This window comes from Sus scrofa, chromosome 14 (genome assembly GCF_000003025.6).
Source record: "Sus scrofa isolate TJ Tabasco breed Duroc chromosome 14, Sscrofa11.1, whole genome shotgun sequence".
NCBI classification, from domain to species: Eukaryota; Metazoa; Chordata; class Mammalia; order Artiodactyla; family Suidae; genus Sus; species Sus scrofa.
Window position 1 is genome coordinate 60,226,999 of NC_010456.5, and position 27,488 is coordinate 60,254,486.

Consider the following 27,488-nt stretch of genomic DNA (forward strand, 5'->3'; position numbering starts at 1 on the left):
CTATGTCATGGGTGTGACTGTAAAAATCTAAAAAATAAAAAAAAAATTTAAAGCAAATATAAAAAATGGAAAAATCTTGGGAGTTCCCATCGTGGCTCAGTGGTTAACAAATCTGACTAGGAACCATGAGGTTGCGGGTTCGATCCCTGGCCTTGCTTAGTGGGTTAAGGATCCAGCGTTGCTGTGAGCTGTGGTATAGGTTGCAGACATGGCTCAGATTCTGCGTTGCTGTGGCTCTGGTGTAGGCTGGTGGCTACAGCTCCGATTCAACCCCTAGCCTGGGAACCTCCATATGCCGAGGGAGTGGCCCAAGAGATGGCAAAAAGACAAAAAAAAAAAGGAAAAATCTCTTCTCAATTAGAGAAATTCAAAACTAAGTAACATTTCTCTATCAAGGAGGCATAAAACCAAATCAATACTATTTTCACTAGAAGGAAAATAAATGTGTACACTTTCTGGAGGGCAATTTGGCAATAATTACATAATATTTATATAAACCATTATTTACATTTATATAAACATTAAGTACATAAATATTATAAACATATTTATGTTTGTAATAACTGAGAACTTTTGGACAAATAATAAAACTTATAGGAATCAATCTTACAGAAATAATTATAAAGACAGAAGGAAAGAGCTGGCTGCAAGCACCATCTACGAAAGGAACTTTGGAAAGAATCTGATGTCTACCATATGAAAGTTATTTATTTATTTATTTGCTTTTTAGGGCTACACCTATGGCATATAGAAGTTCCCGGGCTAGGGGTCAAATCAGAGCTTCAGCTGCCAGCCTACACCACAGCCACAGCAACAAGGGATCCGTGCCTCCTCTGCGACCTAAACCAACAGCTCACGGCAACACCAGATCCATAACCCACTGGGCGAGACCAGGGATCGAACTCACATCCTCATGGATACTAATCAGCTTCGTAATCTGCTGAGCCACAATGGAAACTCCAACCATGGGAGATTGCTTAAATAAATAGCAGTATCTACTCAACGGACTCCTTTGCAGCCATTAGGTCAAGTATGTGTGTAGACCCCAAGATGTTACTGAAATATTACACAGAAGAAAAAAGCTGGGTAACTAAAACAAACTAAAAACTGTACTTATGATCCAATCTGACAACTATACATTTACTTAAATGTGTACGCACACACACATGTACAACGGGATGGGGATGGAAACGCCTACTCACAGGGGACAGTGGCTATCTGAGCAGCTGAGACTGGGAGTAGTTAAAATTTATTCCCTTTTATTTTTATTTTCTGAAGTTATTATAATGAAATACATTGATAAGCCAATATTTAAAAACAAAAGCCACACAAAACACAAAGAGTATTGCTTAAATTTTTAAAAATATTCTTCTCCATCATGGTCTATCCCAGGAGACTGGATATAGTTCCCTGTGCCAGACAGTAGGACCTCACTATTTATCACAGACAGTTTTGGGTGATTTTATTTTTTATTTTTATTTTTTGCTTTTTAGGGCCACACCTGCAGCATGTGGAAGTTCCCAGGCTAGGGGTCGAATTGGAGCTACAGCGGCCAGCCACAGCCATAGCAACTCAGGATCTGAGCTGCATCTGCAACCTACACCATAGGTCACAGCAACACTGGACATAAGCCACTGAGTGAGGCCAGGGATCGAACCCACAACCTCATGGATAGCAGTCAGGTTTGTTACTGCTGAGCCACAACGGTAACTCCAAAATAAAATAAAATTCTTAAGTACTTCCAGGATGAGCAGGAGGCAGGACACGGCACTTTTCCACTGAGCATCTGAGCCACCATCCCTGCCTGAGCAGACACCTGGCCACAATGGCCCCAAGGATCCAGCTTCCCCAGTCCCAGCCAGAAGCACACAGGGAGGGAAGCTAGAAAATCAGCATTTCAAGAATGCACCCAGGCTTCTTAAAAGAATGTAAAAAGCAAAGATATTGAAATTGCATTTAATTACAAAGTCATGAGCTCCTAGTAGGGAGAAGGGACCCCAAACCACTGGACCAAGACAAGAACCGCATTTGAAATAGACTCAGAAATTTTTATTGAATTCACCTCATTCCAGGAGCGATTTTTAGGATTCTATTGCAATATTTATTACATAAAAGAAATGTTAAAAAATATTCAGTGAAAAACATAGCTGTACAATGCAACATATATTATATAAACCCAAAAGGACTGTCCACATATTTCAACACTATCAGTTAAAGCACCTGAACTCTTTTTTTTTTTTTAGTTGCCTCCATAGCATTTGGAAGTTCCTGGGCCAGGGATCAAATCCAAGCTGGAGCTGCAACCTGTGCAGCTGCAGCAACACCAGATCCTTAACCCACTGCGCTGGGCCAGGAATCAAACCAACACCTCCACAGAGACAAGGCTGATCATTAACCCAGTGCACCACTGCAGGAACTCCCACCAGCAGTCTTTCATCCTCCAACTTTCAGAGCCTGGCCTCAGCCACTCCCAGGCACCTGAGCAGCACCGCCACCGTGCAGCCTTAAACAGTGTATCTCTTCTCGCCTTCATGTTTCGCTTTGTGGTACTTCACATAATCACCATACAGCTCCTTGAAGACATCCCTCACGCCGGGCTGCAGGGAGACCCGCAGGAACTGGATGTCCCTCTCCAGGCAGAGGTCCAAGACGAGGTAGATGCCCTCCTGCAGGAGGCCCTTCACTGATGGATATAGGGTGACCTGGGGACAGGCAGAGAGTGAAGGGCAGAGGCCAGGGCCTTGGGGACCTGACGGGGAAGTCCAACTTCTGCCGCTAACTTGAGAAAAGACATTCCTTTTAAAATACCATTTTGCATGTAACTTAAATACGTTTATATCTGGGGAAAATTGAGGCCAACTCAAGGAAACAAAAACCTGCAGTAGAACATCACAAAATCACAGGGGCAGCTTTGCTATTCAGTAAGTGATGTCTCTGCGTTTACCAGGGGCATTTATTTTTGTTTGTTTGTTTGTTTTGTTTTGTTTTTGTCTTTTTGCCTTTTCTAGAGCTGCTCTGGCGGCATATGGAGATTCCCAGGATAGGGGTTGAATCAGAGCTGTAGCCACCAGCCTACGCCAGAGCCATAGCAACTCGGGATCCAAGCCGAGTCTGGAACCTACACCACAGCTCACGGCAACGCCTGATCCTTACCCCACTGAGCAAGGCCAGGGATCAAACCTGCAACCTCATGGTTCCTAGTCGAATTCGTTAACCACTGAGCCATGACAGGAACTCCACCAGGAGCATTTAAAAACTTGAGTCTTTAAATTTAAAAATCTAACAATAAGAGCCACCTGAACATTGTGTCATTTTTCCACACAGACCATCACACTGGAAGCTATGCTGACTGAGGATAACGGTAATGTTTATCCGGAGACTGTGCCACCTCCCCCAAGCAGGGCAGATGGGCAGCAGCTCTGATCCCTCCACAAAGATCCTTGACAGACCCCATCACACAACCTGGCATCAGATGCAATTTATAACCACCACTTCATAGTTTTGTGTTTGTTTTTCAGGACCAAACCTGAAGCGTATGGAAGTTCCCAGTCTAGGGGTCGAACTGGAGCTACAGCTGCTGGCCTACACTACAGCCACAGCAACACCAGATCTGAGCCATGTCTGCGACCTACATCACAGCTCATGGCAATGCTGGATCCTTAACCCACTGAGCAAGGCCAGAGAATCAAACCAGCATGGATACTAGTCAGGTTCATTAACCGCTGAGCCATGATGGGAACTCCCATAGATATTTTTATTTCTGTCAACAGTAACACAATGGGCCCCAAATCTCTAACTGACCCAGAAGGGTTGGAGTGGTCCCTATGCCTGACGATGCAACCCTCCCCTGAACACCTGGGTTAATGAAAATCAGGGGCACATCAGGAGTAGTGGGCAGCCCAGCTGCAACGTGGCCATGCCGGCTACTGCGCAAGAACTTTTAGAGCAAAGATGCAGTCTGGTATCCAACAAAAAGGCCCAGAGAGCAGGCCCTCTTGGGTGGCCAGAGTCGCCCAGGCTTCTGCTGAACCTGGGCTGGGCAGAGTCTGCACACTGCAGCAGCCGACACCAGAAAGCAGCAGGAGGGTTCTGGCTGACAGGCCTAGGATGTGGCCATTCTTTATTAATGTTCTGGTGACCTAAGAGTTCATGCCACACAGCTTCTAGCAAGAATGCTCAAGGACCAAAGGTGGAATGGCTTGTCTGCAATTCCGTGCTGAGGTATTATAGGAAGGAAAGAAAAGAAAACAAAGCGGAAAAACTGAAAACAAGAAGTCCTTCATCTCAGCAGCTGGGTGAGGATTTTTTAAGCTAACTGTTCATTCATTCAGTGACCTACCACTCACTAAACAAATAAGCCCACTTCCAAAGGCAAAAGGAAGCAAAGTCACTTCCCCAGAGGCAGAGCTGAGATGTGGACCAGAATCCTGACATCACAGGCCCTTCCCCTGCATGCCCATGGTGAAGGCCCAGCCAGAGCACAGCGCTGGTGACAGGAAGGCCCGTAGATCAGGACAACACAACCACTCCACATCTTCCTGTTACAGACGACTTACTTAGAAAACAAGAGAATAAAGCCAATGTCTAGAACACTAAGATCACTGGCCAGTGAATGAAAACACCTCTAAGTAATTTAAAAGAACCTCAGGCAGGCAAGTTGTACAAATCATTTACTCTAAGCCACTGACACAGAGGGACGCTGTGGATCTAACCTCCGGGTAAAAGAGAAGGTAAAAAGTAATCAAAACTCCCCTGTCATGTCTTCAGACAACACATCACCACATGGAAGGAACAGGGTCTGTAGGGATTCGCTGCTTCTCCTGACTGACATGGGCCCCACCGTCATCTGCCCCAGCCATCAACAGTGCCAGCCCCCAAAGCACGAGGGGAACGAGAGCTCTACTTGCTACCTAGCATTTAATTAAACTTAAAAGTGTCTTCCTGGTCCAGAAAGATTTATGACTCTCTCACTAGAAGCCTCAAACGCATATGGAATACTTTCTTCAATGCTGATTTTAAAAACAAATAAAAGATAAAGCACAGATTGTTCTGCCACTGGATTCTGGGATACAACAGCCTTGGGCCCTCAAGATGAAAATTTAAAAATAACCGAAGAGCATAAATTAGGCTGGGAAACCAGAGATTTTTTTCAAATCTCAGAATAATAACTAGTGACTTACTTCAGCGTTCAAGTTATGACCTCCCCTCCTGGCCCTTAGTTAAGTGGCATTGCTGGGTCTCATTCTGTCCTTCAGTGAAAGAGAAAATAATGCCAGCTCTAGTTCTAGCAAAGGCTTAACACATCAATGGTTTGAGTACTTGGGACCTATCAAGATTCTATAAAAATGCTAAATAACTTCAAAAAAACAAAGCTCTGAGCCCACATCCAAGGACGAGTGTAGGCCAGGTGTGCACACCCACCCCCATCTGGCCAACCACCTGTCATGTGACAGACATCTCCACTGGCCAAGGGGGCAGGGCCCAGAGTGGAAATGACCCGATCATCACAAATTCACCCTGAAACAGGGTCTGGATGGAAGCTGGGGCCACACCAGGCTTTCCGAAGAAGCTACTCGACCACCCTCCCTTGAGAAACACCAACGCCTCTAAGGTAACACACTTCCTAGCTGCTCATCCCGGTTCCTAGGAGATTTATGGGGGGTTACTCTACTGAGAGCAGGAGCAACGATATAAATGTCCATCTACACCTGCACAGGTAGACAGACACGTGAACACGCAGGGCTTTAAGACTCTTACACTCAATTCCAATGAGAAGGGTGAGAAGTCTTGTCATGACCTTACTATAGTGGCCACATGGGGCCCTGTGGGAGTGTGACAATAGCACACTGACACTCCAAGGTGAGATCACTGTTGAAGAAGAAATTATCTAGAATGCCAAGCCCAACAGTCAGACTAGGTGGAGCCAGAGTTCTTAAAATAGTTGAACAAATCTACAGGGATTCCCCACCTCCCATGTCTTCTATTTTGAGTGTCTGGGAGCAGCTGAGTCACACACGACAGACCTGTGAACCCCTGCTGCTGGGAGACCCCCAGACCCTCCTTCTGTCTCCACTGAACCTGGCTCCATGAGAGCTGCTTCTGACCTGAGTGACATTTCCTCTCCCTTAGCATCCAGGAGACCACCCAGAACAGGCCCCAAGGCTTGTGCTGGAGCAAGAGGCGCTGCTGGCCCATTCTGGGCAGCCCTCACGATGGCACTGCAGGGCACTGCCAGCAAGCGAAAGACACGGGGCCCCAAGTGTCATCTGTCGCACCAGGGAGAAGCCACGGAGCAGGAAAAGGCTTACCTTCTGTACCTCTGTCACGTATTGGGCCACCATGAAGGGGGAGAACACCCTGAACTCCTCGGCCCGCGCTGCCACGTGACTGTACATCCTCTGTACCAGGCGGGCACACTCCAGGACCACTGGCAGGTCATCCGGGCCTCCTACAGGAGCAGCATGTTTCCACACCCATCAGTTCAAAATCTGTTCATTTTAACTTTTCTGATTTTATACTTTCAATATAGCCCCCAATTATTCACACCTTCCATTTTTTCCAGACTTTTAATTGGCTCATTTGGAAGACAGAATATGTCCAAATATTTATCTGTATCACAAAGGGAAGAATACTTATAATACTCAAGAGACCATTTTTTTTTAAAGAGTCTAACCAGAATAACCAAGATTTTTAGGATGAAATCTAGAATTGCTACTGTATTTGAAAAGGTTGTGGGGGAGTTCCCTGTCGTGGCACAGCGGAAAAGAATCCGACTAGGAGCCATGAAGCTTCAGGTTCGATTCCTGGCCTTGCTCAGTGGGTTAAGGATCTGGCGTTGCTGTGACCTGTGGTGCAGGTCGAAAATGCGGCTTGGATCTGGCGCTGCTGTGGCTGGGACGTACGCAGGCCGGCAGCTGAAGCTCCGTTTTGACCCCCAGCCTGGGAACCTCCATATGCTGTGAGTGCGGCCCTAAAAATCAAATAAACAAATAAATAAAAAAATATAAGTAAATAAAAATTTTTTAAAAGGTTATAGGGAGCTCCCAGGTGGTCTGGTGTTTAGGATTTGGAGCTCTTATTGCTGTGGCCCAGGTTCGATCCCTGGTCTGGGAACTGAGATCCCACATCAAGCCACCTTCCCGGGGTGCCCAAAAAAAGGGAGTGGGAAGGGTGGGATAGCTCTATACAAGGAAAGCTTAAAAGGGGGGGGGGAGAAAAACTATTTTAAAAAATGGCTTTTGACATCACATGATTCTAAAAATAAGATGACCTAATTATGTCTTTGCTTGTTAAGTTTCAGAGATTGTCTAGGATTTTTCTTCTCTAGTCAGGTAGATACAGAAGACTCAGCTAGCATTATTAGATATCCTCCGGGCTTCCTAGATTTATTTCCAGTTCCCCATTCTTCCCACCCTAAAGTGCCAGGATCATCCAGGCCTTCTGAACAAACTCCCTCCCAGGATTTCTAACAGTATGAAATGTCCCCATGACCTGAGTTGCACACACTCCCCAGCAGAGCCCGGGTGGGGAGCCTCCCCGCCTCTACCCCAGCAGCCTCCTTGGCTTTCGTTCAGTGCATAACATACTGCTTTTTTTAATAAAATGCTAGAAAATTCAAACAAGCCCACAGCGACAAAAAGCACATAAGTGGCTGCCTGGGGCTGGGGCTAGGGCTGGGGCCAGGGTGGGGAATGGGACTCCAAGAGGACTTTTGGGGATGATGCAAATGCTCTGTGTTTTGACTGTGGTGGTGCTTTCTCACATGTATTCACCCATCAAACTCACTACATACTTTCAACGGATGCAACTATCAACTATCACAAATATACCGTGCACCAATGAACTTGGTATGTTTTTGTTATTACTGTTTCCTTTCCTTTTTTTCCTTTTTTTTTTTTAAATGGCAATACCCATGGCATATGGAAGTTCCTGGGCCAGGAATTAAATCCCAGCCACAGCCATAAACGATGCCACTGCATTTGGATTCTTAATTCACTGCGCCACAGCAGGAACTCTGCAAATTTTTACATAACGAGAATCTCCCCCAAATTAGACATTTAGCAAGAATCAACAAACTTCAAGGCTGGAAAACAAGCTGTACATGTAATTTGTGCAATTGCCATATGGCAGTTTGCTTCAGTGGTCAAGAAACAACCTTGCCAAGATGAGGCTGGAACAGTGAGCTGCAGGAATTCTACCCTTTTATAAAATGGGCCAGTTTTACAAATGTCCGCTCCTCTTCAATTTCCCCACAGAACTATGAACTCCTTAAGGGCAAAAATGGGATTGTAGATGCTTTTATATCCCCTGCAGATGAAGAGTAAATATTTCCTAAATCTAGACACTTTTTTCCTCCAGAAAAGAACTGTTTTAATTAGGAGATGGCAAATGCATTCACTGTTGTGGATATAGTAAAAAATAAAATAAATTCTTTTTTGAGTATTCATTTGATGCTCTGAATACTTCTCTTACTTAAACTCAACTGGGTGGTTCTATCTTCAGTAACTATGTGGTCAGAGACACCTGTAAAATGAACCTGTTTGAAATCATGTATCTGATACTGTTACTCTGAATTACCTTTGTCTTTTTGTCGGCCTTCATGTATAACTGAAAACACCAATCTGTTAAAACAGTTCAAGAAAGAAGGGATGGCTTTCAGCATGACCTGTAATAACAGACAAAAGAATATAAAAATATGTAGGTAATTGTTTATTTCAAGTTCTACTTTAAAGGAGATCATACATATTTCGGAGTTCCCGTCGTGGCTCAGTGGTTAACGAATCCAACTAGGAACCATGAGGTTGCGGGTTCAATCCCTGGCCTTGCTCAGTGGGTTAAGGATCCAGCATTGCCATGAACTGTGGTGTAGGCTGCAGACTCGGCTCAGATCCCAAGTTGTTGTGGCTCTGGCGTTGTTGTGGCTCTACAGCTCCGATTCAACCCCTAGCCTAGGAATTTCCATATGCCACAGGAGCAGCTCTAGAAAAGGCAAAAAGACAAAAATAAATAAATAAAGGAGATCATACTTATTTCTGCTTTTTTTGTTGTGACAACTTTTTGCCCCAACTTTCTAGGGAAATGCTCACCTTACTTCCTTAGCTCTTTAACATTCCATTCTAATGGTTTAGGTAGAGCTTCCATGTTGCATTAACTTCAGGAATGTAATGAGGCAATCCTAGTTTAGAATTTGCTAAATCTGTGTCTTTTACTCTAAGCTGTTACTATTACTGGAAATAGGTAAAAATAAATATTAAAAGGTACAAGAGCCAGAGTAGTCAATTGAAACTGGCATTCAAAGAAAAGATTGCATAAAGCAAATCCAGGAGTTCCTGTCGTAGCACAGCGGAAATGAATCCGACTAGGAACCATGAGGTTGCAGGTTTGATCCCTGGCCTTGCTCAGTGGGTTAAGGATCCGGTGTTGCTGTGAGCTGTGGTGTAGACTGCAGACACTGCACAGATCTGGCATTGCTATGGCTCCAGCATAGGGCAGTGGCTACAGCTCCAGTGGGACCCCCAGCCTGGGAACCTCCATGTTCTGCGGGTGCGGCCCTAAAAAGGACAAAAAGACAAAAAAGAGAAAAACACGAAAGTTATAAAAGCTTCTTTTACACTCAACCATCCTGAGATCATGATCAAAGCAACACATAGTCCAATAAAGCAGCCGCAAGCCGCGTGGGGCTCACGAAATTCAAATTAATTAGTTAAAATTCAGTTCCTGGTCATATGATTCCTAGACCACATTTCATGTGGTTAAGACACGTGTGGCCAACAGTTCCCATGCTGGACCATATGCAGACACAGCACATCCACCATGCTGAAGTTTCACCAGGCAGCCCTGCTCTAAGTCTGAGATGAACAAACCAATCAAGAGCTGAGAAAATTTATCCAAAGTCTGGAGAACATAACATCACACTCTTCGTGTCAAAGTGTTGACTTCAGCAACATGTTCAGAAAGAAGTCACTTTTGCCGAAGTATTCCAGAGCTTCATCAAATTTCCCAGGACCCCTCTTAATCCTCTATTAGAATACTGATTAAAAGCCCACAACCCAAGGCCAGACTGAGGTCATGCCCTGGCTTCATATGCAATCGTGGTCAGACCCCTCAAACTTCCTGTGCAAAATGAAAACAATGGGTTGTCATGAGGATTAAATTAAATTTATAAAATGTAAAGAGCTGAGAAGAGTGTCAGCTGCTGATCATCCTTCTGGGTACTCTGGCTTGGCTCACTCATGCTGCTCCCTTCGGATTTTCCTAAGCAGATTCTAGCCTGGGGCCTGTATCAACTCCTGCCTACTCTGCATGCCACCCAACACTGGAGCCCTACTTCCCCACCCTGCCCTCCAGGCAATGTGTGTGAGCTGCTGCGACAGTCACATCACTCTTCATTGCAACACCAGGATGTTATCCTTGTCAATTCTCTCTTGCCATGAAACATTCTAATTTTGCTAACTGGTCACTCGTTACTGATTTTGCAGCAGATTCACACAGCTTTATAATGTCACTTTCATCACCTGCATGAAATCCTGCACTTTTGCAAGATCTGCAATTTCAGTTTGTAATTGATGGGTTACTGCATTTATATTGTACAGTCACATAAAAATCTAAGAATCAGCATAGATCTAATAATAAAGACGATGATGAGACAGGAAGGGCAGGAGGCAACTGTTAACTGAGGAAGCCACCCAAGGCCCAATGTCATGAGTGTTTAAGTTTACCAGAGAACAAACGTTTTAAAAACTGCACTACTGGCAGGTTTGCAACCTCAGAGCATTAAAATTGGAACATGCCCACATATACATGAATCTACTCTATTTATGAGTTCACATGCACCACATGTCTAGCAGTGACACAATGAAATGAAGCCTGGCAAAGAAATCCACAGCCTTGAGCTAATTATCAGATTCAGCTGGGTGACACTGCTCAAATCACCTGGCAGATCTGAGCGTCAATAAAATGGGATCATCACCTACTACACAGACTTGTTGTGCTGAAATAAGACACACAGTGAATGTTCAATGAATGTTGGCCGAACTGGTGGCTTTTCTATAGGGCATTTCTTTCTAGTCTCAGTTTTATTTGAAAAGCAGCCCATGCTATAAAACTGGAATTCTGGACGTCTCACTCCCAATTGAATCCAACTGAATCATAAACCCAAGAGGAGGTCTAAGACAGGGAGTGACATTTAAACATATGATTTGCAGAGTTCCTGTCATGGCACAGTGGAGTTCCCGTCATGGAGCAGCGAATCCGACTAGGAACCACGAGGTGGCAGGTTTGATCCCTGGCCTTGCTCAGTGGGTTAAGGATGCGGCATTGCTGTGAGCTGTGGTGTAGGTCACAGACACGGCTCGGATCTGCCATTGCTGTGGTTGTGGCATAGGCCAGAGGCTACAGCTCCAATTACATCCCTAGTCTGGGAACCTCCACATGCCACAGGTGCGGCCCTAAAAAAACAAAAAGACCAAAAAATTTAAAATAAATAAAATAAACATACGATTTGTAAAAACAGAATAATTTCTAACGGGCTTCCAGGAACACCTAGCACACAGGTGTGTTCAAAGTGTCAGATCCAACAAAGAGACATTCACCCAGCCTGACATGAAGGTCAGACATTTCTGTGCTCGTGAAACCACTGTGGCCCAAGAAATTGCTGGAAGCAAGAACTTTGCTTTGCAAATCCCTGTTGTTCCCATCCTCCTGCTCTCCTGAGGGCTGGATTTTCCTGCTCCTCCTCACCTTTGGGTGACACTGCAGGACCGAGAAGAGCACATTGTGCACCCGTGGGAAGATGCGCCCATACTCGGGGGGCTTCAGGTGGTCCAAGGGCACGGTCAGCAGGATGCCGAAGGCCAGACTGACGTGGTGCGGGTTGCCAATGGCCCCCTCTCCCTGCCGCAGCAGCCCAGCCAGAACATCTAAGACAGGCCCCACCACCACCAGGGCTGCAGGCTGCTCCTGACAAGCCTCTCGGGTCTGCAGCTGCAAGATAAGGAACAAAAGACAGAAAATGAAGGCAACTGTCCAGAAAAAGGGCCCCAAACCCCAAGTGACAGGAGTAAGAGTGTCCAGACTCTGAACTGTCACTGGGCAGTTTGAAGAGATGAGGAGACCAGGTTCAATCCCTGGCAGGGGCACCTAACCACAGACTTTGGCCGTCTCAGTCCACACTTTTTGTGGGATTCACCTACTGCAAAAAGACATCATTTCTTATAAAAGAGTTGATTCATCTGATTTCTCAGAACAAAAAACACATAAGACATACATAATACTATCTTCCCAAAGAGATCATTAGTTCTCAAATTTCTTGTACCTGAATGTTCATAGCAGCACTATTCACTATAGCCAAGACTTGGAAACAACCCCAATGTCCATCAACAGATGTGGTACGTGTATACAATGGAATACTACTTGGTCATAAAAAAGAAGGAAATAATGCCATTCACAGCAACATAGATGCAACTAGAGATTCTCATACTAAGTGACGTTAAGTCAGAGAAAAACACCACAGGATATTATCACTTACATGTAGAATCTAAAATATGACACAAAGAACCTATCTACAGAACAGAAACAAAGAACAAGCTAGAAACAGACTCAGACATGAAGAACAGACTTATGGTTGCCAAGGAGGCGGGGGTGGGAGAGGGAAGGATTGGGAGTTTGGGGTCAGTAGGTGCAAACTATTGTGTATAGAATGTATAGGATGGATAAACAATAAGGTCCTACTGTATAGCACAGGAAACTATATTAAATATCTTGTGATAAACCACAATGGAAAAGAATATGAAAAAGAATGTACATATGTATAGCTGAATCACTTTACTATATACAAGTTAACATTGTATCAATTAAATTAACATTGAATCAACTATATTTCAATATAAAAAAGTCTGTAATTAAACTTCATTTGTTACATTTCATAAAAGTCAGTTCTAGGTAAAGATGTTCAGTTATTTTTCTAAAAGAATACAGAGACTCAAGGCAAGGGGTACTGAAGTCTTACCTAAGTAATCTGGGCAAGCCCACCTGTGACCACCCGCCTCATGCCACCACCTCCTGCCAACAGAACCCCTGGGAGGCCTCTGGGGGCCTGTCTCTCACAGGGCCCTTCTGGGCAGCCTGGCCATGCTGACAGCGGTTTCTAGCCTGGCATTTATATCAACGTGGACCTACCATGCACGCTACCCACACAGACCACACACACACCAGCACAAGCGATGGACTAAAGGGATTCGTTCACTAATGCAGATTCTCAGGAAAACAAAGTAACAAAATAGAGGTGCCAACTTGTTAGGTCTATTCCCTAGATCTTTTTACCCTGGGAACATGCTAACTCTCTCAGGAAGAACAAGCTAGATAATGTCTGATAAGGTGGTAAAACAGATACTGCTCTTTCAAACCAAGTGTAAGAAGACTGATTCCTGAGGGCAGAAACATCAAGTCAGTCCAATTGGAACTAGGCTTTTGTCATAAGGAAACAAAAGGTTACATAACTACTGTGTAAGGTCAACAGGTGCCAAAATTTAACATTTCTGGGGGGCTTAATGAGAATTAATCTGCAACATTACTATCCTATTCTAAAGCCATTTTTCCCTCATTGAATCATAATTTAAACACACAGACACAGAGTCCTATAAACAAATGAACATGCCAAACTGATCACAAAATTTTATAGACAAAAGTGCTACCAGAACACACAGAAAAACATGTGCTTACGGCTGTCCCCAGGGCAGAGCATAAAAGCAGGGTGTGATAGCAGCAGAAGCGCTGCCCCTGGTTTGCACACAGGGCTAGGGGCACACTCACAGTCAGAGCGGTGATCATCTGTGGGCATGCTCGCCAGAACAATCCGGCCTTCTCTCCACTGAGTGTGCAGCTCAGGAGCAGCTTGATCAGTGTCACAGCTGACAGGACAACCTGAAGGGAAAAGGGAATTGCTCAGCAGCAGCAAGAGTCAGAGCTCTCAGGAAGTCTACCTTGGGATGGAAGTGGGGCCTTGTGCTGAGATAGGGCAGGGCCAGGCAAGAACGAGACTGGCTTAGGCAGGTCCTGAGTGTGATGGAGGTGGCATGATGTAAATGTGACAGGACGGTGAGATAGAAGAGGCCAGGAGTGGGCACAGTGATCTGATCACAGGGCCCAACGGTGTCAAAGTAGAGGCCACCGTAACTTACCTGTGAGAACCACACCTGCGTAGGGATGAAAGGAGGGGCCAAAAGGAAACGCACACAAAGTGAACAATAAATCAGGTGCCACAATGGCAGGCGATGGTTTTAAACCATGAGATGGGAAGGGAGAGTTCCCATCCTGGCGCAGTGGAAACGAATCTGACTAGGAACCATGAGGTTGCAGGTTCGATCCCTGGCCTCGTTCAGTGGGTTAAGGTTCTGGCGTAGCCGTGGCCTGTGGTATAAGGTCACAGATGTGGCTTGGTTCTAGCGTTGCTGTGGCTGTGGCGTAGGCCAGCAACTATAGCTCCAATTTGACTCTTAGCCTAGGTACCTCCATATGCCACGGGTGTGGTCCTAAAAAGAAAAAAAAAAAGTGGCAGGGTTCCCGTCATGGCTCAGGGGTTAACGAACCCAAGTAGTACCCATGAGGATGAGGGTTCACTGCAGCTCTGATTTGACCCCTAGCTGGGAACCTCCACATGCCATGGATGTGCTCCTAAAGTGACAAAAGACCAAAAAAAAAAAAAGAAGGGAAGGGAGCTAACGTCAGGGACTTGTGCCAGCCATTTCACCCCATCCACTCTGGCCTCGCACCATTCCCTGGCTCCCTGTTGACCCTGTGAGACCCTTCACCACAAAATTCCGCTTTTGCTCTTTGCTCTGGCTCCCTCTGACCAGCCACACCACACCCCCTCCCTGAGCTCTGTCCCCTCTCCTACCCCCACGGATGTCTCTCTGCCCAGGGCCTGCTGGCTGCCCCCCATCCCCAGCCAGACACACTCACAGAGCTGTGCACACTCCACCCTCCTCTCTTGTCTCTATAGCCACCCAGATCCTCTCCACCTCCCCCCTTAGCTTAGTCCCACCCCGTCCCTGGCTCTCCTCCACCTGACTGGTTTGAGTAGAAGTTTACCATTTGTTTCCCCCTTGGCTTGCTGAAGGGAATCCAAGAGGCCTCCTCAAAGCTGCAGCAGACACGCACAAGGAAAACCCCCAGAAACAGGCACATGCCGCAGGGACAGAAGGGGTGGCACAGCAGCCTCATGCTCACATAGGAGATGTGGGTTCTCCCCACTGCCCATGACCAGCTCAACTCCCACCCAACCAAAGCCCAGTTTCCGTGTGCTGATTATGACCAGTCACAAAGCCACCAAAAGGCCTGAGCTGCAACCCTGGCCCTAGGCAGGGAGCCCTCTGGCATTCCCCTCCTGTGTGAGCAGGAACAGCATCAGGCCGGTCCACTGCTCGGGCTGTTGAGAGTACCAAACTCTGCCACCTCAGCCCCACGCAGAGGCTCCCCAAAACATGCAAGGCTAAATGCAAGCCCAGGGCTTCATTAGCAACTTCCAAACAGACAAAGGTTAAGAAAGGCAGCTTGTCCTCCCAAGGGATTCTCACATGGATCTGGGCTATGTGACCAAACCAAGTAAAATTTTTCCAAAAATATGATGCCAGAGACCTCCCACAACGGATTTACAGAAATTTATGCGTCGACATTACGAACATGTAACACATAGTACTTCATGTGATAAGAACACACAGTTATAATGTGAAAAAGTCCCCTTTGGAAAACAGGGCCTCGGGGCACTGAGGCTGCCTCTCCCTCCCAAATCCCACTGTGCCTACAGTTTCTGTCAGATTGACTTTGTCCATCTGATGGGTTTCAGCAATGACACTGTATCTCAAACAATTGTTCCATGGAAGCCAGTATCACCTACGTGCCACCACCTGAGGGAGAAAGGAGCAGCCCACCTGCTGATCTGCTTTCCAGGTGTTACTGACGTCAAGTCCTTGGAGAATATGCTGCAGTGCCAGCCTGAAGTCCTCTGTTGTCCCAACGTCTAACATCTGGGTGAACAAGGCTCCCAAATGAGGCTCAATATCCTCAACTACCTGAACCGGAATTGTAGGATCTGCGTGGAAAAGAAACAGAACTGAAAGGTGTGACAGACAAGGAGAAGGTAAAATAAACCAGAGCAGCCATACGATGAAATGCTGTATAGCCACTAAAGGTCAGCATCTTAGGATGGGGAAATGCTCACAGTGCAGGTGAAAAAGCAGGGCACATTCACTGCCCAACACCACCCTCTCGAACCCAGCACCTGTGCCCTGGACCAATACTTGTGCCGTGCCCCCCGCACCTGTGCCCAGCACAGGGCACAGGTGCGGGGGGCATGAGAGGATGATGATGATAACATCACGGCTTAGCAGGGCTTGGCCCTGCATCATGGGACACAGGTAACTGGCACTTTATACTCTTTTTGTACTTTGCTTATATTCTCTTATAAAAATCAGTAGGGGAACAAGGGATGGGGTGAACTCTTGCAGACAGGGACGTTGAAGAGATGGAAAGAACTCTGAGGATTGCCTGTTGCAGTCACCCTGTTGTTTTCCACTTAATGTAGGACAGTTCTGAAGTCCCTGGGGTCCCAAGGCTTCACAATAGAGCCCACAGTTAGGGCATCAGAGGCTCTTCCCAATCTGACCCCAGCACAACTTTCCCACCCTGTTCTTCACTTACTACATACAGCACTGGGGGGCCGCGGGACCAAGGCTTTGAGAGGCAACGTCTTAGTCCAAGTGCTCCACAAGCTGTCCAATCCTGGACACACAACCTGAGCCTCAATTCCCTCATCTGAGAAATGGGCAGAACAGCACCACCCCTGTGGTTGGCGAATCAGAGAGGGTTCAGCACCAGCACTGCCCCCACCTCCACCTACCCACCCATCACCCACGTTCACAGGCATAGGCTGCAGCCATCTGCACCCACACAACCCACTGTCCACAGTTCTGTTCAGTTCACAGCCTTTCCTCACCCCATGACTCATGTAGTTTGTGGGAAGGTCCACTGGGTCAATTAGGTGGGTGATGGGTTTTGGTAACTGAACTGAGAGAGCCTGTTCCACTCAGGAAACACCCCTTATGACTGCTCTTTCTTCTGAGCTGAGACCCACCTGAACCACCAGAGGACACAGGTGGTCTCCATCTTCGCCCTCCCTCCCTCCAGCCCAAAGCCCCGGGCCACTCCTCACTTGGCCTTTCTCCCAGCCCTCTCACATCCTGAGTCCTTCTCTAGACCCGGTCAAGCTGCTCAGGGTTGTGACACTCAGCACAGGGTCTGAGGATGCGGTGTGGTGGCTGGCCTCACCACCCTGACCACGGCCCTTCCCCTGACATCAGGGGCAGCACAAGTCCAGGGACACAGTTAGGACTCAGAGGCCACCTCAGGTCACCTGGGCTGCAGAGATAAAGGAGGACACCACATCTAGCCACGGAGCAGAGCTTTAGACCACCAGCCGTCATTTCTCAGAATGTCCTCTCAGAATGCGCTAACTTGTGTTACTATAAGGGGAATTTTAGCCCCTGTTCCCTAAAAGTCACCGACAGAGACAGAACACATGAGACCAAATCCCTCCAGTCAATCCACAACCAGGCAGATTAGCAAAGGAGGCAGCGGAGTGTCATTCAGGCCACAGCACCCCAGCATTGGCCTGGGCCCAGGGGCTTTACTTCCCACAAGGCCCCAAGTACCACTTTCATCTCTGAGCATGCCCACAGCTCCACCTCACCTGTCACAGCTTCCCCACTGAGAACAGATGGGTCAGTGTGCACTGGGAGGGTCAGGCCAGGCTGGCAGATTCCCCAGCCTCATCTTAGAGGGTCATCCTAACTAAGCTCCACCTCGATAACCACCAAACAAGAAGAAAACAGACCCAGGCCAACTGGAAACAGTGCTACCCTGAAGGGTCAAGTTAAGGATGGAATCAGCCTGCTAACCTCTGATCTAGCAGGTAGTGAATTCTCCTGCATGAAGACACTGGCTAGGTTATTGGTCCTGATTAGCCTGCCTGAAAGGGTGCTATCCGGCTAAAACACTGTGATGACATCACAGGCTGAGCATCCATCCGATGGACACCCACGGTAGGTACAGCTCTGAGACCTGGCGGATGACGTCCTGCCCTCAAGGAATTTTATGAGGCTCCCCATAAACTAACTCATGTGCATTTTTTAAAAGTTGGCAGATTTTAGATCTTAAGTCCACTGACAGCCCTGAAGATCTCATACAGAAGAGCCTAAGGTAGGATGAAACTATCTACGTGGACCTCTGGGGCCAGGACAGAGAAGAATGGTTCCAAATCATAAACCACAACACCTCCAAAATAAGTGAAGAACTAAGTACAAAGACTGCTGTTTGTGTACAAAGCAGGGAAGCAACCTCGAGAGGAACTGCTTACACGTGCAGAGAAGGCAGACACTGGAAATGAACTCCCAGAGGGGGTTCTCGCGGCCCACTGTGCGGGACCCTGTGAAAGGTGCAACGAGTTCCAGAAGAGGAGGGGCAGCGACTCGCCTTGCTGCCCCCTCAGCTAACCTCCTCCAAAAGCTCTACAGCAAAGAACTAGCTCCAGGGAAAGCATCTCACCTGCAAGGACTTTTCTCACAGAATGAAACACGGAGGTAAACACAGATTCCTTCTTGGGATGTAATTCTGGGGCCAAAGAGAACAGAGTTAAAAACTGCACGGCAGCTTGGAGAGAGAGGGTGTCTCCTGCCAGGGCTGGCAACTCCGACAGGATCTGAGAGTAAACGGTCTGGTAGAGGGCACTGTTGGGGAGCAGCATTCCGTCAGTCACTCGGGGGACCTCTGCCCCGCTGCACGTGGAACGCTGGGCCACGTCGGCTTCTAAGAGCGCACTGACCGAGGCAATGATGGTGGAGGGGAGGCGCCGGCCCTGGGCCCTGCCGGCCACACAGAGCTGGAGCACGGCCCCCGTCTGGAGCACGGCCTGCTGCAACAGCTCAGGCAGTGCCTCCAGGGCCTCGTCGTGCTGCCGCTGCTCCCTGACTAAAGGTCCCAGCACCTGGCACAACCTGGTTAAAGACACGAGAAGGAGCTGCTGGCCCAGAGGATTCTGGCTTTCCCCCTGTTTGCCTGAAGTCGCTTCAGTGCACAGGTCGTCTCTTGAGAGGAATGCAATGATTTTCCCAAAATTGAGCCCTGGGCTGAGCTTCCGCTGGATAAGCATCTGCAGTAAGTGTTCTAAGAATGTCCCTATCACTTGCAGGAATTCCAGCCAAGACGGATCATCCATGTCCACAAGAAGCCTCCTGCTGCCTCTGAACAGGGAGGTCAGTGTGACCTCAAAGACATCACTGACATACATGGTCCTGAGCGCTGACTGGGCACTCTTCCCTCTCTGCAGGTAACCAAGAAGCTGGTAGCAAGTCACCAAAAACCTCAGGGCCAGGGAGGAGGGGCAGGAGCTGCCCAGTGTGGTGACGGCTGTGGACAGCAGCAGAAGAAAACAATGCATGTGATCAGGAGGCGAGAGGCTGTCTAGCTGCAGAGAAGAAACAACTTCCAAAAGCCCCAGGAGGCGCTCTAACTGTTCTCCCTCCAGCTGAATGCAGAGGTCACCCCTGACCAAGGACAGTAAGTTGTGGGCAATTTCTCCTCTCAGTTCTGCACCTTCAGATACGACTTTTGAGAATCTGTCTTCCCAGGGAGCCACCACCACGTGGTCCTCTTCAAAGAGCCAAGGAAGCTGCTGGCGGAGAAGAGTCGGATTCTCCTGGGCACTGGAACGCAGGACACTACTACAGCGCGCAGCAAGGCACAGAAAGAAAGCAGAATGGAGGGACTGCATCTCTGGGAACAGGGGGCTGTGAAGAACAGCCTGGGATATTTTCCCAAGTGTGAGGTCTGCCTCTTCCTCTGCCAAGTCTTCCTGGGCTTTGCTCACTGGTAAAGTTCTCAGCAGGATGCTGGCCACATATCTCACGTCATCAGGACAAAGATAGGATATTAAAATCGGGAGATTGGACACAACCAAGTGCCAATGTGCGACGGGGTAGGTGAGTGCACTCACAGTCCCCACCTGACCGTCCCAGGAAGCCGCTGTCCCCAGGGTCAGGCTCGCTCTCCCAGAGTCCAGGATGTAGGCAGCATCCTGCCTCAGGGCGTGGAGGGCCTCAGCCGACTGGAAGCTCATTTGCATTAATGTCTTCTTCATTTTCTGCAGGTGGAGCTGCTCGAAGCAATACCTGCCCAGGGACTTGAACTGCACAGTAAACTCTTCTACCTTCTTCCAGCATTGGCTCTCCACGCCTGGGAGAAGTGAAGGGAGGCTCGAGGGCTCTGCAGCGGCATGATAGTGGCTGCAGCTTAAACCCAGCACAGTGTCCACCTGGGCCCAGGTATGGGCTAACAGGAGTGCAGAGTCACTGACCTTCTGGCACCAGAGCTCAGGGGCCGAGCACTGGGGCTCCTGGAGAAGGTCCAGCAAGGGCTTCACAAGATCCTGCAGCATCCCCTCCATGGTGCGCTGCAACCGCCTAACCACGGGCAGGGGTGCGCTGCTGTCCAGGACCCGTGCGTGGACCATGACACAGTGCAGCAGTGAGCTCAGTGACAGGGACTTCCAGGCCATATCAGCATCACCTCTCAAGTGAGGCAGTACCAGAGCCTGGAACCTCTCCAGCACGAGGTCCCATGTGTCTAGGACCTGACTAGGAGGCAGCTCCAGGAGGCACTCACGGAGCGCGGTGCAGGGGCCTACGGCCAGCATGGGCTGCCTCAGTGCCTCAGCTGCAGGGCGACACATCACCCCCAGCAGCTCCTGGAACAGCCGGGGTGCCTGCCGGAGCCTGGCGTATGTCTGGAAAAGCGTGTGAACCAGCACTTCCTGGGCTTTCTTGGTTCGACACTCCATGACCTCTGCGTCGACCCATGCCGAAGCCAACAGGTCGTCCAGGTCTGGCTCCAGAATCAAATGATTCAGAGACATCAGAACTCTGAGGCAGCGGAACCAGGCTGGCACGGGTGCTTGGGAATGGTTTATCAGCAGCTCGGCCAAGTGGCGGTAAAAGTGGAACTGAGCCTCCCCATGTCGGATCTTATCAGCTGCAATGTTGTAGATGTTATTACTGGCCACTGAGTTGAGCAGCTGTTCCAGAACCAGGAGTTCTGTGGTCCAGTCGGAAGCAGACAGCACTTTTATCTGCTTTTCCTGCAGCTGGGAAACCCTTAAGCAACCAAACAGCCTAGGGAGTGCCTTGAAGCAGAGCAGCTGGTTCCCTCCTTGAGGTAAGCATCGATGAAGAGCTTGTACAGCAAGGCCACCGAGCTGGCTACAACAGCAGCATGAAGGGCCGGTTCACAGTAGCCAGGGTCAACCAGCCCAGCAGTCACAGTGCCCATGGGCGTGAGAAGGTTCTTCATGGCCCCCATCTTTGTGTCACTTTGCTGCTGCTCCAGGAGCTCCTCTTTGTAGGAAGAGAGAAGCTCCGGCTGAAAAACTCCACCTCGAAGCATGGCCTCAATCTGATTCCTAACATCCCGACCTAGGGCCGGCCGCAGCTGGCCCTGGCCAGCCTGTGTCCATGTGCCCCCTAAGAGCAAATGTCTCAGGACCAGGCAGGGCTGGAGCAGGTGCCCAGTCACCTCCCCAAACGCGCGTCTCGGGTTGACCTGCTGCTGCTGAATAGAGAGGTAATGTCCAAGGGTCAGGTGAATGACCTCAAATAACTGGGGTATCATGGCTGCTTCTGGCTGCCTACAGGCTGACCAGCAGAGCTGGCTCAGAAGGTCAACCACCAGCTCCTGTCTGGCCGTGTAGATGACAGCAAGGGCAGGCGTCGAGAGGATACCCTGGCAGCAGCTCAGCACAGCACCGATGTTTCTCTGGGATCCCGAAAGGGAGAACTCAGCTGCTCTCTCATTGAGGATCTGAGCGTGAAGAAAGAGAGAAAACCCATCACCAACTCCACACCCGCACACATGTACACAAAAAAACAACAGAATCAGTGACCTTATTCCTTGCCCCCATCTGTGTGTGTGTGTGTGTGTGTGTGTATGCATGTATCTTTTAGGGCTGCACCCGCAGCATATGGAAGTTCTCAGGCTAGGGGTCAAATTAGAGCTCTAGCTACAAGCCTACTCCTCAGCCACAGCAACGCGGGATCTGAGCCACGTCTGCGACCTACACCACAGCTAACAGCAAAGCCAGATCCTTAACCCACTGAGCGAGGCCAGGGATCGAACCCACATCCTCATGCATATTAGCTGGATTTGTTTCCCTTGTACTACAACAGGAACTCCCTGCAGTTGAATTTTTAACCCACTGTTCCACAGAGGGAACTCCTCAAAAATACATTTTTATGATCAGCCATATCGTTTAAGAAGAAAACAAATGCTGCTGCCAGTTAGTACTTATAATATAGTAAACCCACAGTCCATGGCTTCCAAAATTCTGAAATTCACAAACACCAAAACTTACAAGGGCCAGGCAGATTCCAAAATTCACTCGTAGGCTAAGTGATTTGCTCCCAGCCTTATAACATCTAAAAAACATATTGATCTTTGCTGCTAAGTTATCAGTAGCCCTATAACATGGGTGTGTTTATCTCCATTCAAGTATCTGCTGGCTCTGGAAAAGCTGAAACAAAAATGTCAAATACTTAAATGCCAGCACACTACTATAGTGATCTCCAATTTTTTCTGATTATACAACTTTTCCACATTTATACCTGATAAGGTTATAAACTGTACAAATGCACTACAGGTCCAGTATTTTATATATTTATAAAGCATACATAAAAATTAAAGTGACTTCTTTTTAAACAGAGTTGTAAGGTTTTCTTCCCACATTCCCAAAGGACCATACAGAATAACCCATTTTGGTGCTGCTGGTCTATTAAGTTAAAAAGTGACACAATTTAGAACACAATTTCAAGAACCACTAAAGCCTATATAAACTATCAAGCATCAACTATTTCATTCCTCTGTTCCAGCCTCTACTGATTTCCTCCTCCTGCCCACACACTCGTGTGGGTGAGGCTCCAGGGAAGAGCACAGGTTTTGTGATCAGAGAGATGGAGGTTCAAATCCCTGCTCTGCCACTTACCAGCTGTGGGACTTCTAGCAAGTTCCCGCTCTGAGACTGGCCCACATTCAGTGGTTGTTATTAGTATTCTTTATTGTCACCAGCTACTCTCACAGTATTTCAAAACACTCAGTATTGACAATGAAGTTCATTATTCTGATCTGAAACATCAAAATCACTCAACCAAAAGCCTGTGAGGAAGTTCTCATTTAGATTTCAGACTTTTATCTCCCTCTGGTCCAAAAGAAAGGTGTGGGGGAGGGCGGGAATCATAAGGTAGCATCATTTGCTGGCCACCTTTTCCAATTAAAAAGGTAATTAACAACCAGTTTATGAAAAAGTTCTGTTTCTCTTGAATAGTAAATATATAAAGTACTTTGTACAGTGTAGAACACACAGATGCATTCTATCAGTATCATGCATATTACAACTCTTTTTTTCTTTTTCTTTCTTTCTTTTTTTTTTTTTTTTTTTTGGTCTTTTTAGGGCCGCCCCTGAGGCATATGGAGGTTCCCAGGCTAGGGGTTTGAGCCACGTCTTCCACCCACATCACAGCTCATGGCAATACCAGAACCTTAATTCACTGAGCAAGGCCAGGGACTGAACCCTCAACCTCATGGTTCCTAGTCGGATTCGTTAACCACTGCGCCACGACGAGAACTCCCATGTTATAATTCTAATAATATTTTTCTCCTCCCTTACCTTGATATTTTCTGCATCTTCCTATAATTAACCCTAAGACAAAGAAGCCTCAGCATTAACAGGAAATCAACAGAGGTGTGTGTAATACATACAGCTTAAGACAGGAAAACTGTTAATTACCTTGATGAGAGAAATCTGGAGGTTAATTGTCTTTCCATTCTTGAGGAGATCCTGTAATTTTCTGCTATGCAGAATGTTATCTATATAGATCCAAAGCCTTTCAACAATGTCTTCCTTCAGTTCAAGTTTTTTCTTATAAAATGCAACCAATGACTGTCTTGCCCAATCTAGTAATACCTGAATTTGGAAGAAGCATACTTAAGAAATAAATAAATACACTTTGAAAAATAAATAAACTTCTTTACCAAGATAGACATATACTGGACATTTATAAGGATATTCCAATCATAACCAAATACAGTTGCCAAGGGAAAAACTCCTTTAACACTTATCTTTGGTGGGGAGTTCCCATCATGGCCCAGCGGAAACAAATCCTACTAGGAAATATGAGGTTGCAGGTTCCAACCCTGGCCTCTCTCAGTGGGTTAAGGATCCAGCATTTCCGTGAGCTGTGGTGTAGGTTGCAGATTCGGCTCAGATCTGGCGTTGCTATGTCTGTGGCATAGGCTGGCATCTGTAGCTCCAATTAGACCCCCAGCTTGGGAACCTCCATATGCCGCAGGTGTGGCCCTAAAAAGCAAAAACAAAAAACAAAACAAGATACAATAAAACTTATCTTTGGTGATATTACAAGACATAAATGTCTTGATATATTAAAATATTTATTATTAGAGAATCAATTTTTTAAAAACTAATTTTGTCTTCATCTGGGGGCAACAAAAAGTTTCAAGTGAAACTAACAGTTTCACTAGCATCTCTGAAATGACAATGAATTTTGAAAGTTAAAAACACACGAATTACTCAGAATGGCCGCAAAATAAATCCCACCCAAGAGCAAAGATGCAGTCAGAAGACTGGGGTCTGTGTCCTGGCTGCCTGGGTTACCCGCTTCATCTCTGAATCCATTTATGGCTTTCAGAAGATGGAGACTGTCTCCTGTGAAATCATTCATTCACTGAGCACTGTACTAAAAAGAGGTTTCCATTACTGTGATGTGTTTCCTTACTAATACACAGGAGGAATGCCAGTGAGGCCTCAGATCATGACACCACCAGAACTGTCATCACAGCATGAACAGAAACAAATGCTTAAAAAAAAAAAAAAAACCTCTCTCAGGATAAGGATAGTGGAGACCTTGATCAAATAGCCTGCCAAGACTGCCAAGTGACTGCCAAGCAGCTGAAATGTCACTCAGGTGCAGCCAGGTTTTAGAAACCACTAGATTCGACAGTAGTACCTCATCATTTCAATGGATGCAATCAATCTGTAAAACATTTGGTGCTGTCTTAAATACCAGCAAATGAGTGTATGTTAACCCAACTTCATGAGCTCATCAACGTGTCTCCATTGTATTAACAATATTTTTCTGTCAAGCTTGAGAAATGTTAACAAAGAGCCATGTCTTTCTCGGTTGATAATCTGTTTCTTTTTCTTTCTTTTTTTTAATCTATAGGTTTCTAATCTCTTTTCCCTAGGCCTACTTACAAATGCTAAAACTTCTCTACCTCCCAACCTTCAATTCATCAAATTCTAAAGATGTTTAACAAAACACCACGAGTAACTGCTTATAGAGCATCACCTTGGATTTACAAACAAATGGAGAGTCAGAACCTGACTTCTGTAACCTATTTGTTCACTGATACACATACCTAGTTCAGAATATGAGATGTTTCCAAACATAAAAGAAATGCTGACTGAGGTTTTGTAGCAAAAGAACTTTGTTAATCAAATACCTGACTACTTACTTTTTCTCACTGACACTACTTTTAACTTTCCAACCATGTTTCCTTCCCCAATCTTTTCTCAAATCTTTAAAAATTTTATTTAAATGTCAATACGCAATTTACATAAATGATCATCACTTTAGGTTACAGTAATGTAACTTTCACATTAAACTTACTTGTTCTTTATTTGGAAGAACGCACTGGTGAGAAATCCAAGCAAAGTGAGCTAGTTTTAGTTTATCTTCCCAGGAAGTTGTCTTGCTTTTAAGCTTAAGAGAAATGCCAGAATAAACAGCAGCCATTGCTGTACTTTACCTGCAATTTAAAGCAATGGAAAAAAAAATTACATTAAGTCCAAACTTAAAAGGCATCAGAAAATGAACATTATGTATCTTATGGTCTACATAACCCGTAGTCTTTAAAAAAAATTTTTTTTGTCTTTTTTTCCTTCTTCTTCTTTTTGTTTTGGTCTTTTGTCTTTTAGGGCCGTACCCACAGCATATGGAGGTTCCAAGCCTAGGGGTTGAATCAGAGCTGTAGCCACTGACCTATGTCACAGCCAGTCTGAATCTGAGCTGCATCTGCCACCTACACCACAGCTCACCACAATGCCGGATCCTTAACCCACTGAGTGAGGCCAGGGATGAAACCTGCATCCTCATGGATACTAGTCAGATTCATTTCTGCTGATCTACAATGGGCATTCCCCTAAAAATTTTTTTTCCTTTTAATGAAATTAAAATGCTATCAGGCATAAGTCTACAGATAGATGCTTGAGTCCATCACCTTGGGAGAAATTCAGATGAAAGCAAACAGAAGATGGATTACACACAAGTATTCCTGCTGTGCTCCAACACCACATCCTCAGAGGTTAGTTCGCAGAAATTCAAAGGGACAAAACCCAAAGTGTTCACAGAATTTCTGAAAAGATTCATTCATACTTGGTTTTAGATGGAAAAAGTAAATTTCTTCACAAATGCTTCATAATATACTATGTATCAGGACCAGCTCCTTTCAACAGTTTAAAGAGACAAGGAGGCAGTATTTGGACATAGTAATATTTCCTCAAGTACAAAATAAATACAGTATAAACCTAGTTCCAATAGAAAGATTTATTCCAGCTGCAACAGTAACGTCCCAGTATAACTTGATCCACAGCTCTTCTGAAAGACTCTACAAAATATAGCTACAAAATTAACATGAAAAAATACCAATATAACAAAATCACGAATGAAAAAAGAATGCAAACACTCCAACCACCTATAATCCCATAAAACTGAGGCATTTATAGTTTGAGTTTCTAAGTCATAGCAAAAAGGGCAAATATATCAGATTAAATCATTTGCATTATATAAAAGTAAGCAAGTCAGTTCCTTAGGAGAGAAAGTTTTTCATGATACTTAATACTGAAATAAAATTATCATAAAAACAAAACACGGCCAAGGAAATACCAGAAAAAGATCGCAGCCCCATGACTCTATTTTAAATACTGTCAAACCAAAAAGAATTTGCTGGATCACTGAATGTTTTAAATCTAAGAGGTCTGAGGTCCTACAGACCTACCTTCAGAACTAGTTCTTAGTAGGTATCTTTACAGGGAATAAGCAAAAATCAGATGAAAGACATTCAGCAGAGTAATTTTCACTCTACTGCAGACAACAGAACAAGTCAAGTGCTGTCAGTCACCCTATAGTCAAAACGTCCAACATCCACTCAACAGCTACTTACTGAAATTCTAAATCCAATGTCATTGAGACAGCTACAAAGTACTTAAAAACTGTTTGCAAAATTGGCTACAAAAATACCCCAGACACTCCCGGAGTCTACCCACTCTTCCACTCTCAAGGCCCCGCGGCGATCTTTGCAAGAGAGTGTGAAAAGCC

The 27,488-nt window shown here is 46.3% G+C and overlaps 1 protein-coding gene across 1 annotated transcript; it reads right to left on the bottom strand.

The window, feature by feature from the left end:
- URB2 (URB2 ribosome biogenesis 2 homolog (S. cerevisiae)) lies at window positions 2,028–27,464 on the bottom strand. Its single transcript, XM_021074277.1, is given in 11 exon segments — window positions 2,028–2,702; window positions 6,309–6,448; window positions 8,578–8,665; window positions 11,740–11,982; window positions 13,810–13,920; window positions 15,927–16,087; window positions 18,598–21,255; window positions 21,258–21,903; window positions 23,882–24,058; window positions 25,782–25,920; window positions 27,334–27,464. Coding segments are annotated over 10 exon segments (4,548 nt in total). The 5' UTR covers window positions 25,908–25,920; window positions 27,334–27,464; the 3' UTR covers window positions 2,028–2,504.